The sequence below is a fragment of the Haplochromis burtoni genome, unplaced genomic scaffold, assembly GCF_018398535.1.
Source record: "Haplochromis burtoni strain Fernald_Lab_line unplaced genomic scaffold, NCSU_Asbu1 Contig_30, whole genome shotgun sequence".
In the NCBI taxonomy this organism is placed as follows: Eukaryota; Metazoa; Chordata; class Actinopteri; order Cichliformes; family Cichlidae; genus Haplochromis; species Haplochromis burtoni.
In genome coordinates this window covers 1518108-1532976 of record NW_024582391.1, presented here as the reverse complement: position 1 = coordinate 1532976, position 14869 = coordinate 1518108, and the positions used below count along the sequence as shown (strand labels likewise).

The following is a 14869-nucleotide window of genomic DNA, read 5'->3' as shown; positions in this document are numbered from 1 at the left end:
AGTATTCGAATAATAACAATTTCAGTTCGTACTGAGCCAATCAACCAATCAGAATGGGCAAGAGAAAAAACCACACTGCCTAACGGGCTCACCGATACACACACACGCCAAAAATAAATAAATAAATAAAATAACTCCGTCAGTTAATCATCATCATCTACTAAGGTAAGAGTTTCTTTTAAGACTCATTCACACAAATACAGCATTGTGTACATACAGGCCGTACAATGTCGGCACAATATATTTGTTTACTAACAAGCTCTAGTTCTAGCTAAATGCTTTACATGTGCTAAAACATCAGTTAGTTGCCAGGACGCTTGACCAACATGATATTGTTTTTTACATGACCATTTAACATCTTTTTACATTGGTTACCAAATATGTGGCAGCTGATCGCAGCAAAAGGTTATTGATATGAAACAAAATCTCAACTGAGCCAGTGTCTGTCGTCCACTTTTTGTTCCATTTTTGTTAACCAAAATCTGGCATATGTTACTTACAGGGCAGTGCAAAAGTCTTTAGGTATCCCTCTTTTCTTTATATTTTACTTCAAATAAGGGTCTTTCAAAGTGTTTCTTTGGTTGCTTTTTGAATTCATTTTCAATTTAGTCTGATAATTAACCTGATAATTTTCAGAGGATTTTTTTAACCTATGAATGATGAAGAGGTGAAAACAGCAAAAAAAAAAAAAAACAATTTGAAACTAGATATTTAGACACTTTTTTATTTGCACTCCAGTAATTTATAACATGTATAATAACATGTAAATTGGTCCCATTTATCAGAAAAAAACAAAATCCAAAATACAGATATAACACAGCTTGACAGGAATAAAATAGCATTTTTGGAAAAGAGCTAAAGAGCTATTAGCTGAAAATTTAGCATTGCTTAGCATAGCTCAGCATGGTGCTTGCAGTCTTTAAAAAATGATACTGCAAAATAGCAAACAGAAGAAGAAGTGGAAGGGTGACTGTCAAAAAGCCATTCTTAAGATAAGAAAGGTTTGCCAAATTACATAATAACTGGACTGTGACAGTAAAAGCATACCTGGATTGAAAAACACAATGCAACACTAACAGTCATGGATTGGCCTCCCCAAAGGCTGGACCTGGACATTATGGAAGAAGCATCTTGACAGGGAAGGGAACAAAAAGAGAGAAAAATAAAAAGACAAGCTTTGAATATCCTTTAAGAAGCCTGTTCGTGAAAATAACTTTTTTCTTTTTTAATTTTGCTTATATACCGTATTTCCATGCATGTTTAGACACGTTTCAGTAAATCACTGCAGCCATTCCCTGTTTTCCAAGAAAAATACAAAGAAATGAGGTGTGGCTCAAGACCTGATTTTCACAGTACTGGATATCTTACTGCAAACCACACGCTATACTTCAAACCCCCGATTTGCATAATGCAAAGCTGAACACTGAGGCTAAATAGAGAAGTGGTTCATAAACTCCAGGAACTGGTTGAGTCATCTCTTCTGGGGGCTTGACTAAACCGTCACGTCATATTTTACTAAAGTGCAATATCTCTAGAATCTAAGTACATCTAAGAGGTGCCAATGTGGCAATGGTTTCCTCATAGATGCAACTCTCATTTCATTTTCTTAATGTGAGTAACGTTACCTTCTTCTGTTTACCCCAGGAACTAGCACAAACAGGTGATTTACGATTGAACCAGTGCCTCTCAGAATGAATCAAATGAAGACAGATGAGAAATATCAGCTGCCTGTTGACCAGCAAAAGAGCTGCAAACAGAACAGTAAGCATGCCGTGATCACACAGTTTACAAATCACTACCACACTCCAGCTAAACAACATTACCATCACATGAGTTCAGTACAATTAGAGCAGATAATTTGAACCTGTGACATCTCAAACTGCTAATATGTAATGGGCTTTTTTACTATCCCAGATGGGCTTTTTCAAAGAGTTCCTGCCACGATAATGCCTAATAAGGTAGAGAACCTGCCATCGATGGCTATGACTAGGACACAAACACTCCAGTATCCATTAAGCACTTCTCTTCAGTGCTGTGGAGGGATCCAGAATTGGGCACCGCACCCCTATACTGCGTATTCCTTACCAGGTAACCCCTTATTTCCAGACTCATGTGAGTGTTTTTGTGTCAAAAGCAAAAGTAGTGACAGGATGGTGTTGCTTCCTCTGGATTCCTGCAGTTTTTTACATCTCTGTTATAACAAGAAACAGATATTAAAGAGGGGGAATGTTCCTGCTGCAACTGATAAACAAAGCAGTGATGCATTAAACCTCAGCTTTTATTTTTTAACAGGCACTCCGGTCAACTTCCAAATCCGTTCACAGATGCTGGCATCAATTGCCACGGCCAGCACATGCACACCAAGTCCTCCACCAGAAACCTGTGAGTACAGCAGAGATGCTCTCAATGATATGCTATCACTTCTAGGTAGCAGCTGATTGCCCTTGTGCTGCTGCTGAGTTGCTACACTGGGTGACTAAGAACTGTAGAAGCAAAAACAGGCATTTCCTACACGAACTGTATAAATGCCAGAGGACAATATTAAGCTCCAGGAAAACCACACACTGTTTGTTATAGTCAATATAAGGCCCTTGTATGTAGTTACCATCTATGAGACACATCAGAATTGACTATCTGATAATATTGTATCCTTTCTGTTGGTAGATTTGCATACTCTATGCTCACTAGTGATTGGGAGCATAAACTCATCAGGAAAGTGTTTACTGGGGAAGCCAAAGGAAGTTGTCCCATCACCTTTTCTGTAACCAGCCTTTGTAACCGGCATTGTCTACACTTTTCAGAGTGAGGAAAGCTACCTTTTTCACTCAGTTTTATATCTTCCATCCATCTATGCACTTTCTGACACTTATCCAGGTCCAGGTAGGAAGAGCAACAGTCAGACATCCTTTTCCCAAGCCACCTCCTCCAGCTCTTCTGGGGAGATCAAGGCTTTCCTAAGCCAGCTGAGGAATGTAATCTCCCCAGCATGTTGTGGCTCTGCCCCCATGCCTCGTCCCACTATGATGGCTGGAAAACCTCACGTAGATTGTGGCTAGGAAGCATCTCAGTAAGATGTTGAACCACCATAACTGCCTTCTTTCAGTGTGGACGAGTAGCAGCTCTACTCTGAGTTCCTCAAAAATGACCGAGCTGCTATTGCTAAGGCTGAGCCCGGCCACTCTCCTGAGGAAATTTCCACTGTTTGTATCTGTGATCTCATTCTTTTGATCACTAGCCACAACTCGTCACCAAAGGCAAGGGTTGGAATGTAGACCAACCTGTATATCGACAGCTTTGCTTTCATGCTTAGCTCTCTTTTCACCACAGGTAGAGCATCCGCACTACTGCAGACGCCTCGCCAGTCCATCAACTGACCAATCAGGTTGTCTGAGTATTCAGTTAGCATAAGCCAAGAAGTTAGCTAATGCTATAAAAACTATCACAAGCAAACCAACACAATTGACCAAATTTGACTAGCAGAAAACTGAATTTGATATTGCACTATTATTATGTTCAATAAAGAAAACACTTGAAATCCTTACCATTTGTTTCAGAAGAGAGTTTTATATAAGCAAAAGCTTTTTTTTCCATTTTCCACCGCATTCCAAAGCTATCACACAGCAATGTGATTGGTCAGTTTCCATGTTGATACTGGACCAGCATTATTATGATGATGCAGGAACAACACCAATAAGAGAAAATCAGATAGATCAGTGTCTTTATATTTACATTTTTATCTTAAATCATCTGAAAGATAGATGAGATTCAAAGTCCAGCAGATAGGTTTCATTATTCATAGTCTATATTTGGCCTCCATACAACTTATACAGTATTCAAATTTTCAGCCTGTTTCTCCGATTCTCTATTCACTCTTTATTCTCCGCGCTACTGATGACTTACCACCCTGCAAAATTTGCGATGATCTTGAAATATGATGCATTTCCAAAAGAGCATAAAAAGAAAGAACGAACTCCACCTCGAGCCGAAGCATGTTTATGTACATCTCTCTGTGTGTTAATCACATAATGATCCAAAGTTGGACAGTGTAAAAGTCCATTTGGATACTTAACACTTTAGCTTTCACTTCTCTCACTGTGTGTTTTTACAGTGAGGTTGCAAATTCAACTTAAGTCAAGGATCTAAGTGCTTCCTCTACCAGTAACTCCCCGCCAACTCAAATGACTGAGAAAGTAACAGAAATTTGGGAGAAATGCACACGTACAGACGTCATCAAGCTTTTACATCATTCTAATTACTTAGATCATACCTCTGTGATGCCTGCAGGGGGAGCCAACTCCTTTAGCTTGGGGTATGGAAGGTGCTGTGGCAGAAGGAGGAGAGCTATTTATATTTGTTCAATCGATAACTTTATCGATATCAGTAGCCTGTCTATTTACTGTATAGATCTAATTTGAATAAAAGTACAAATGTGAAGATTTGACATAAAATAAGAGTTCCTATCACACACTGGTGACTTTTTGTTCTGCTTTGAGAAAGCAGGTTTTCAGTATTGCAGTCATACTTTGTGCTTTCAGCTGGCTGTTTGCTTCGGAGCTGAAGAGGCGCTTCAGTCTAGCTGATAAAAAATTCCTCTCCAAAGACAAACAGCAGAGCCCCTGACTCATAGCGCTGTGTCGGGAGAGAGCAAACCATACTGTTGACATCAGGAGGCCAGTGATGTCATGGTGATGTCAATGCCTCTAATTGTAAATTGCACACACACAGCTCCACTGTTGGCCGTGGTAATGTTTCAGTGAGAGAGAAGATTCTGAAAGGGGCAGTTTCTCTTGGAAAAGCTGGGAGCGTATACAGTATGGCTGTGACTGGGGATGAGACAGAAACAGGTATGTCTCTTTTATTACCGGATCTTTGTGAGAGCACGTTTTCAGATTGTTGTTTTGTTGGACTGTCTCTTTAAGAGTTAGTGAGATTCGTGAGTTTATGGTGAGTGGGAAAATTCACAGTTAAAATAAGTTAGAAGCTTTTAGACTGAAAAAAAAAAGATTATTGTGATGCTTGCTTTTTTCTTCTTTATATGTTTTCAGTCAGTTTTTCCCCAAACCAGCTCAGTTAAGATCAGTAACTTCCTCAAAATAACGTCACAAGTAGGGTCCTCTGAGAAAAGTACCGGATGATCCGAAAGAAATAGAGATTATCCTCGTTTTCCACGGTCAGCTGCATCAAGATTGCTCCGGAGGAAACATTTTCACAGGCTCTGCCTGTGTCTCTCTGTTTCTCTGCCTCTCTCTCTCTTTGTGAAATGCTTCAGCGCTCTGCCCACTCAGAGCACATAGCAGCACCGGCTGACGTCACTGCTCTTCCGGGAACAGGCCCCCCAGCAGCGACATGCACATGCACCCAATGAATAAGATGCACACTGACGTCAGCTGCTGGCCACACTGTGATTACATACGGCTCTTTTCGCAGTTCCAACATGTCACAGAATTAATGAGTCCTACTGGTGCTGACCAAACAATGAACAGAAGGAGAAGTGGACAGGAATGGCACCGTCTCTCAGTGTCTGTTTCTCTCGCAGCATCACACGCTGGCTTGATTCGATAAGATTTTGTCAGAATACATACAACCGAGTCACTCATGCTCTAATTATTTCTGTTTCTTATTATAGCGTTAAGCAACATACTGGGTGAGCGTGTGATAAAACCATTTAAAATCTGAATTCTGTCTAATGGGAACTTGCAGTTACAACGCGTTCCAGGATTATTCACGCTGTGCTTTATTTTCGTCGATCTAAAATAAATAGATAGCATGTTGATGTTGAATAAAAATGTGAAAATTAGATTACGATTTTGGGCTTGAAAGTGGCTGTTCCACAAAACACTTTTCACACTACCAGTTTTAACTCTTTACCCCTTTGAATGCCTGCTGGTCTTTATTGACATATACTGAGGTGTCAAAACTCATCACTAAGGGTACAGGTCGTGAAATGCTGTCTTTATGGGGAAAAGAGTTAAAGATGTTGCTTGTTACTGGATCTCTAACTCCAGTAGCTGTGATAGCAACTGTAGCTACTCAACCAACTGCAACAAAAGTCTTCCGGCTTTTGATTTAATAATTTAAGCAAGCGAAAAATTTACATAACAGCTGATTCCTGCCATCAGTAAATGTCATCTTTCATGAGTACAGCCTTACTGTGTTGCCTTACTGTGTCCATAGGAATTAAGAGGGTAAGTAGCAGTAAGCTGCTGCTAATCAAATGATGTAACAGGCAGATAAAGTCAGGCAATGATTACTTAAAGTTCTTGCTGCTAAAGTGGTTCTGCAAAGCTACTCAATCAAGTGTCATACTGAACTTTTATTTTACATGAAAAACTGCAAAATACAGTTTCATTAATAAACATTCTGTCTATTAAGGATGTAAACTATTAGCCTAAAACGTATGACCAAAGCCCTGAGTCTGATGTGTTATTTTGCGTCTCCCTAGGTACCCCTGGTGACCTGACTGGCTGCCAGCTGCGTAACCCCACCTCCAGCCTCCCTCAGGGTGTCGCAGGGCCCAGTGCTCACAGCTCCCAGAAACTTATAGAGGATGCCTTACAGAAGAGGGAGCTGCGCTTGATGAAGAACAGGTATAGAGGAGTGCTTACATTCATTCTCTTGGACAATATAACCCAGATAATAAGGCATTCGTGCCAACACAGTAACAACAACAATTTAAATAATCCAGTGTCAGCTGGATAGATTCAAAGTATATCCTTGGGGAATATATCTTCTCTCATTCCTGCTGTGTCTGTTATATAATATACAATCATCTGCATGATAATACACGACATGTCCATGTAATAATAAGTTTTATAGCACGTCATTAGTTCACCACATAATTCCCCTTCATCCACACTCTTTATCTTCTAATTCTTATTTGTCCTCACGTTACCTTCTCTGCGTCCTGTGTTTGGTGTGTGGAGTGAGTTGTCTCACATGGAGGTTAAAATGTCAAATTTTGTGCGCATATATACGTATACGCGTTTATGTGGATAATAGTGATTTGCCGGTGAGCAAACAGAGTACTCTACATTGTGCGTTGACTATGTGCTTGCTGTAAACAGCTGTTTCCAATGCCAGCTTTTCTTGGTTGTCTTTTTTCCTGCATTTCTTCCCTACACTGTGATTTTACTATGATCGGCTATTTATCAGTGAATCGTTGTTTACTTTGTAAGATCCTCCTTTGGTTGGCTGTGATGTAAAAGACCTAGCCTGGAGGTTTTTGAATGGTAACGCCTTCAAAAAGATATCTTAACCTTTCGTGGTAGGCTTTTTGTATGTGTTGTTCTCAGATTAACAGCTTTAATGAGTCCTCTGTTGTCCACTGCTTCCAGGGAAGCTGCCCGTGAGTGTCGGCGGAAGAAGAAGGAATATGTCAGGTGCCTTGAGAATCGCGTGGCCGTGCTGGAAAATCAAAATAAGACTCTGATAGAAGAGCTTAGAGCCTTAAAAGACATCTATCGTCACAAAGTGGAATGATGGGGAATCGGGATTGTGTGGACTGTGTCACTTTATTTCTGTGGCCTATCTTGAGGACTCTGTGTACATATACACGCACTCCAACGAACACACACCCTTTGTAGTTGCTAATTAAATGTGTTTACACAATGATGTCAGTGTTTCAGGCTCTGAATTATCCATGCACCAGCAGCAGCTGAAATATGCAGCTTGTTTCAGGAGATATCAGTGAGTATTTGTGAGCCAGGCTTCTAGAGGAAGTAGGCCCTATGTGGATCAGAATGTCCAACAGCGGAGGTTAAACCTGAACGTGTCAGCAAAGGCTTTGCGTTACCTTAACCGCATTGCGTTTTACATTCCTTTACAATATTATGATGTGGGTCTGTTCAAATACTCCATTAATTGGTAGTCTTTATGATGGCTTTGTTTGGAGGACTGTTCAGGGAGAAAAATGCTGCCAGAAGCCAAATTTTCAAACATCAGGGTTCATGTGATCTTCAGGGCTTCACAAAGTTTGTGGGGTTTTTTTTAAAATTTTGTTTGATTTTAGAAGGTCCGATGCCTCTAACCAGTGGCATTATTATTTATTCGGGCAGGTTTGTTTTGCTGCACATTGTTCTATATTTTTGGGATATTGCAGCAGAGTTGAGTGTATGTTTAGAAAAAATATCTGTTTTTGATACATTTGCATTAACTTGTCGTTTCCTTTTTTTTGTTCCCTTTGCATCTGTATCTGTGATTAAATTTAACACTCTAGTCGTGAGACAGTTGCTCATTTGTTTTTAATGACATATTAGCTGCTGGATTCTTGGTGTATCATTTCTCCTCTGCAGCACGTTAAGAATCGTCAGAACCCATATGAAGGCCTTTTGGAATGTTTTCACTTCAATAAAATTCTCGTTCAGCCTCTCTGTGTCTTTCTTCTCACATGCAGTAAATGTTAAAGACGTGCATATGACTTAAAACTAGTCAACGGGAGTTCATTTGCTATTAGTTTGGGCTTAGAGAGATAAGACGAAAGGCCTCACGGACCTTATAAGCTAAAGTTCCATTAAAGCAGACGCTGCCACTCTGAGTCTTAGCCTTGGGTTTCTGCTTGGAACATGACGTTCCGTTCTTCACTGATGGTGATGGCTCACCTTGATACTGGGACTGTCACTAATAAAGCACAGTCATTTCCCCTCTTTTGTTGCATTTTTGCAGGTGACAGACATTTTGTGGAAGAGCTGAACTTTTAATGGACGAATGGAAGATTAGAGAGTGCTCTTAAGCACATTTTCTTAAACCACAACCAGTGGAACACAGATGTGCCAAAGGAAAGGAAATATTTTCCTGCTCTCTTTAGTAGCGCTATTCTCATGCTTAGCAAATTGAGAAATTGTTGCTCTAAAAAGGAAAATATTAAGAATCTGTGCTTGATATTTAACCAGCTTACAGGATGGAAGGAGAAAAAAAGGGACTCGTGGATAGCAATGAGGGATCTTGATTGTGCAGTGCTTGTGTCACTCCTATGTGTAATTTGCCTCAGAGACCTAGTAACAAAGCAACAAAGGAAAGAATCCAGCCTTGCACCTGGGCCTATTGTGAAACCTTATTCCTGTCCAGTCTCTAAACACTTCCATTGTCAGAGAGAAAAGAATCCACTATTTGGGAACAGTATAATACAGCTGCTTTGAGTTTAAATGCTGCATTTGCATACCTGACCTATGCTATCAGATCAAATGCTTTGTGCGGGTACATCTTACATCCTAATTAAAACATACCATGGGCTTTACTGAAGTGACTAATCATCCAAAATCCTGCCATGAATGCTTCCACACTGCATTCATAGAATAAAAAGCACAGCACAGTCTGTAATCTTGGTAATTGGTAGGGGGGAAAAGAAATGGAAAAAAAGATCAAATTACAAAATACATGTTTTTAAAAATTTAGATAAGCTTGTCATAAAATGCAGTGCAGGTACAGTACCAGCAGGCTGCACTACAGCATCATGCCTGGTCATCTCAGTCTATACAATCCTGCAAACAGGATTTTTTTCCTCATTTTTCCAGCCTCGGTTTACAAATACACATTGTCGTACATTTGAAGAAACGTCCTGATTGAACTGGCTATTATTCTTCAGGGCTTCACTTTGTTTGCATTTCCAAACCCAAACCAGAAAAAAAAATCCAGTTAATACTACAAAAATCAAAGATTTTTTCACATGCAAAGGAAAGCCCCGTATGGGTTTGCCAGTCATTAGTCAAGATCAAGTAATTTACTGTACACAAACACGGGTGTGGACAGGCGTCTGTGTTTGTGCCCATAACAAGTCATAACCAGGGAAACAGCACAGTTCATTCACCTTTTCAAGCAAAATGAACGGCTTTCTATTTTAAGTTTACAGATACACCAACAACTGCATAAACATATCGGTTAAAAAATGGGGTAACGAAACATAGCGTCATTACGTTGTATTACATTCCTTAGTTTCCTTGGTTGTATCCTGTAGACGGTATTATAATTGAGCATTTATTACACGGTTGTAACTACCCACTTGAACCGGAACCTTTTCCATCACAGCCACAGCGCAGTGGTTTTTTTTTTAAAGATATGTTTATGAGCGGCAGGGAGCGTGGAATTTTTAATAAGAGTAATAGTCTTTGCAATTTATATGTTGAGCTACATTTTTTTAAAGCAACTTTAAATAAAAGTCAAAGCGCACTTCTACCTCGGGAGTTACTTTTATCCCTCAATTTCTTTATAATCACAAATGCTTTCTTTTCTGGCCATTAACGGCCCCTAATTCGAAACGGCTTAAGCAACTTTGGTTGTCGAAAATATGACTGTACTTGTAGTACCTGAAGGCAACACGGCAGCGGATGTAGCAGCAGCAGCAGTCTACAGTACTCTGGCAACCATGTAGCGCTGAGAGCAAAAACATCTTCCTCTCCGACCAGCTCAAGTGCCATGTTCTTATATCCGTGTCGTTATAAAGTAACAGTGCTCGGAAAATGTGTCTCAGAGAGTAAACGCACGCTCGGAGAGGAATTACAGGGCGAGGGAGTCGACAGCGATACCGAAGCCTGCTATCCAGGGGCACCACCTCCCCTCGCCTGGAGGTTTGGAAGTGGACATTTAGCTGGTTTTCTTTTTCATTAGCCAACCTTGGCGTTTTTTTTTCTTTTTCTGTTTTTTCTAGTAGCTTCCAATGGCTCCATTTGTTTAACTAAGCGTGCCGTGGACGCGAGAGAAGGGTGTGTAACGCAAATTGTACCAGGGCAAAGCTCGTTTGCACCGGGGTCCCGTCTCCGCGTTACCGCCCCGTTTTTTCCTCTTGTAGTAAGGCTAGCAGCAACAGCAGGGAGAAAGCCTGCCGGGTGGAGTTGGGCTTGAGGAATACAACCGAAAGCTGCTTTCGCAAACATGGGCAATACAACCTCCTGCTGCGTGTCGTCGAGCCCCAAACACCGGAGAAGCAACCACTCCAGGCTGGAGCCCTACCGGCCCGAGCCGGAGCTGAGTCGCGAAGACACGGGTTGCAACCTCCAGCACATCAGCGACAGAGAAAATATAGATGGTAAGATGCAGACTGGCTTCTTTATGGCATTTAAATAAAAATAAGAAACTACAAGTTTTTTTTCCTCTTGATATTATTGATCTTATTTTTATAATAGTGTTGCAAATCGTTTAGTATTTCATATATATTGTGATTTATTACTCCAATATGCTCACGCTTCTGCAGAAATAGGCGATTAAACAGGTAATGCGACCTTGCAATGTCTGTGCGAAGGACCCACCCACCCATAATACCAATAACTGCGGTAACTGTGGGCTTCATCTTCATTGGACTCCTAGCTTGTAAATCTGCCATATTTCATGTTTCCAAGCTTGGATGGGTGCAACATGAGGATAGTTTTCCTCAAAAAAAAGATAAAAAGATAAAAAAAGAACAATTTCACTGATACCTTTCATTCCTATGACACTGCCATAGAAAAACAACAGTGGGCAGGTTGAATGAGTCCGATGTCTTCAGGGTGGACCTTTGTCTTGTACGATTTTTGTTAAGCGTCTGCGTGTGAAAGAAGGCATAAGGCAGGGCAGTTTGAGTGCGGGTCGCTGTTCTGGTGGGAGGTGATGGTGCTGGACAGGGTGTCCACTCACTTCCCTTTTAAGTAGGAGATGTGTAACCAGTTTAAACTTTCATTTACACCAGCACATTCACACTCTCACGCACACACACAGATAAAAGTCAAGTGACACTGCTTTTGGCCTCTAAACATTAACACAGATGTTGGAGACATGTAGCATTTGAGTATCAGTAGTATTTCAGTCTGACTGAAACAAATTTATTTAGGATCAGTGACTTCATCCGATTCGAGCCAGGCCTTAAGTGTCCCTGTTTGTGTATCCTTGAAAATCAAAGAAACCCTGCAGAAACTCTAAGGAAATGCGAGGGAGAGGGAGTGAATGGGGGGAAAGGAAGTCATACCAGCATGCCATAGCAGTAAGGAAATTACCAGTAATGCTTGAAGAGATGTGCAGTAACTGTGAAACATTAGCAGGAACCAGCCCCAATGCTGGTTGCTGAAGCGGACTTATCACAGTTTCTCAACTGTGGCAGTGTTGTTTTTTTTTTTTGTTGTTTTTTTGGTCCCCTCCAACCACCACCACCGCCAAAGCTACAGTGTACTGCTCTCAGTCTAATGCCTTTTTCCAGGCAGGAGATGTGTACCATTGTGTACCTAATATTTCCTACGAACATGACATTGCGCAATACGAGTTTTCTTACTAAAACATGGTGGAAAGACCGAAATGTGTTCATTTTTGTTTCTCTTTCAGTGCTATTTATGACTTTCTCCAAAGTGGTTGCATTTTTTTGTGAGCTGCACAACTCGCACTGTAATTAGGGACGTGCAGTCGTACCCCTGCCTGTCTGTTAACGTGTAAAGCAACACAAACTTTACAAGGTCTGACCTGTTATGGTTGATGTCATGAGTGTTACAGACAAGACAAGTGACAAGGGTGCACATTTGAACATGAAGCCGACCCACTCAGATGCAAACGTGCATGTCTGAAAGAGGGGCTCACATGATGTGCTTTGAATACAAGCTCTGAACTGTTTCTTCATCAGCTTTCTAAATAATGGATCAGTCGTGGAGTGGGTCATGTGAGTGTTGGCCTGCGTGGCTTTTAATAAGTATTTGGATGTTTACGCTGCAAAGGATTTCTTAGTTGCTAACCATTGATATTGATATTTCAGATGTGGGTTTGGATACCAACAGGCTAAGCAAAGTAGCACAGAAATCCTTTCTACCTAGTTCTTTCAGGTCCTCTTGGGGATTCAAAGGCATTCCAAGGAGGGGCTTGCCTGGGCCTCCCGTTGCCTCATCTGGACCCACAGATCTCCCGTGATAGAGGCTGTGTCTGATGAGGAGCGCCAGTTGTGAGATGGGCTTCACGGTTAAAAACACCCTTTAGTCACAGCCCGGCTCCTGATTACACAGCCCTGTGCCTCAGTCCTGCTCCAGCTTGTTTATTTTCCATGTGTTTACTGGGTTTTGAGGTAAACTCAGTGCAGTCCACTTTTAAACAGACACGTTTATTATTCAAATCTAGTAGATGCGTGATATATGTAAAGTCAGATCAGTAGTAGTAGTGATAATTGCTGTTATCAAGCAGTCACACCTCTCATTATGGTTATAACACTTTCACAAGAAGTTGTGTGAGGTCAGTCCTAATAAAGAGCAGATTTATCCACGCGCCCAGACAGCTTTCAAGGGAAACACATGTTTGGCAGCTTGTACCTGCAGTTTGATTTCATCAGTCAGTGACCACGGCATTCTAACAGGAGTACAAGTATAAGAAGTACAGTGAGTATGACAAATCTAGCATTTAAACATATAATGCTACCATAAACCTTTACCTGGATAAATAAATGCTTTTGGTTGTTTAGACCTTCAGTAGATAGATTATTAAGTTAAGTAAACTGTTTTATTTCACAGAGTCACTGGACAAGAGCTCAAAGTAACCAACAAACCAACAAATCCAGAAACAAAGCTCAGCATTGTGCCGTTTACAATAGATAGAAAGCAGGACACAAGGGCAGACTCCATGCTGGTTATTTGTGTTTGTCCCAGGCTATTTACACTAGTGATTAGGTAGTGACCCCTTCACCCTCTCACTGGAACTATAATAGCATTCCATAGGCACAAGACTCATCTGTGTATCCTGCACAGGATCACAGCTTTGTCCAGGGAAACGGGTACATATATACATTCGATATAATATGACTTTAGCTGTACAAAGTGCATCTCTGCCCCTTTGTACTATGTATTATTATTTACGTTACCCTGGCTACACAGAGCTCGTGATTTATTTAAAAAAAACTGCTGACAGTGGTGACAACACATGACCACACTCTTGTGTGTTTGTGTGTGCAAACAAACCACCTCAGTGCACATCTTACTTAGAAGTATGAAAGGCTCTGTTGCTGGGTTTTTGTAATCATACTGTATAGACTGTCTATGTTCAGTCTGCCCTGTTATGGCTGTTTTGCAGATTATGTATAGCAATGCCCATGCAGAGATTTGTCAGGGTCAAGTTCGTAATATGTAATTAAGCAGCTGGTTCCAAATGAGAGGATATTGCTGTTAAAATACTTGTGCTTTCTCTCCGGTGTTGTTAGACTGGTGGCCTGTGTGGTTACTGAGCAGATTACACAGTCGAGATGGTTTCTATTTTAAATGTATTTGATATAAAAAATTCACGACTAGTTATGTAAAGATGTGTTTCTAAAAATCTGTAAAAGGTGGCTTTTTCAATGCAGCATTGGTGTGTGTGTATAAAGGCTTTATTAGCATGACTAAACACCATAAATATATATTTTTTAAATACCTTGAGTTTGTCTGTCATCACACACATTTCCACAGGTAATATTTCTGATTATTTATTTATTTTGAATTAAGAAGGTGAACGCATGAGTTTCTCCTCTCTTCTGAATGGAAAGTCTGTTACTGGCTGAGAGCTAGATTTTTAAAAGTTATTCTTAACACTCCCTGTAGAAGAAAATGAGAGGGAAACAGAGGACATGATTTGAGCAGAGATAATGATTAGACCTCTATGTGCTTCTTTACTTTCATTGCTGCACAAAATAGTGAGCGGGATCTCCAAATCAACAGCAGATCTATTTTTAGCCTAATTTGATCAGAGACCTTTGTAATGTTGAACCGCAGCTCAGCAGCACCAAGTAACGGTAAAACTAAACCTCTTGCTCTCTCTTAGAATTCAAAGAAATGTGAAAGGTGATTAAACAGATGGATCCCTCGCCCTGTTTGGATTTTACTTACCACAGACATCTGTAAATGAGCAATGGCTTCAGGCCCGGCATTTGTCCATCTCATCAGTGTTAAAATTAGTTATTTCTGGAGCA

The 14869-nt window shown here is 40.6% G+C and overlaps 2 protein-coding genes across 6 annotated transcripts in view; both read left to right on the top strand.

Annotated features, from left to right (window-relative positions):
• The first annotated feature begins 34 nt into the window (after positions 1-34).
• On the top strand, positions 35-8364 carry LOC102298481 (cAMP-responsive element modulator). 2 transcript variants are annotated; one of them, XM_005918435.2, is made up of 6 exons: positions 35-165; positions 1645-1761; positions 1915-2088; positions 2293-2382; positions 6443-6587; positions 7335-8364. In XM_005918435.2, exons 2-6 carry the CDS (start codon positions 1692-1694, stop codon positions 7477-7479), a joined length of 624 nt encoding a protein of 207 aa, XP_005918497.1. In that variant the 5' UTR covers positions 35-165; positions 1645-1691; the 3' UTR covers positions 7480-8364. The 2 variants fall into 2 exon arrangements, with proteins under 2 accessions (XP_005918497.1, XP_005918498.1); XM_005918436.3 differs by lacking the exons at positions 35-165; positions 1645-1761; positions 1915-2088; positions 2293-2382 and adding an exon at positions 4532-4844.
• A 1915-nt stretch (positions 8365-10279) lies between these two features.
• The window catches only part of ccny (cyclin Y), a 41749-nt gene continuing 37159 nt past the window's right edge, over positions 10280-14869 (top strand). The window contains exon 1 of one of the 4 annotated variants that reach the window (XM_005918430.3): positions 10280-11017. In XM_005918430.3, coding sequence (XP_005918492.1) covers positions 10864-11017 — 154 coding nt within the window. In that variant the 5' untranslated portion in view covers positions 10280-10863. The remainder of the gene's footprint in view (positions 11018-14869) is intronic. The other 3 variants (XM_005918432.3, XM_005918431.3, XM_005918433.3) reach the window with 3 other exon arrangements.

Excerpts from the sequence above, each read along its gene's own strand:
- LOC102298481 (XM_005918435.2), top strand. The coding sequence starts at position 1,692 with ATGAATCAAATGAAGACAGATGAGAAATATCAGCTGCCTGTTGACCAG. Across the intron at positions 2,089-2,292 it reads TACTGCGTATTCCTTACCAG|GCACTCCGGTCAACTTCCAA; the intron begins GTAACCCCTTAT and ends ATTTTTTAACAG. Across the intron at positions 2,383-6,442 it reads AAGTCCTCCACCAGAAACCT|GTACCCCTGGTGACCTGACT; the intron begins GTGAGTACAGCA and ends GCGTCTCCCTAG.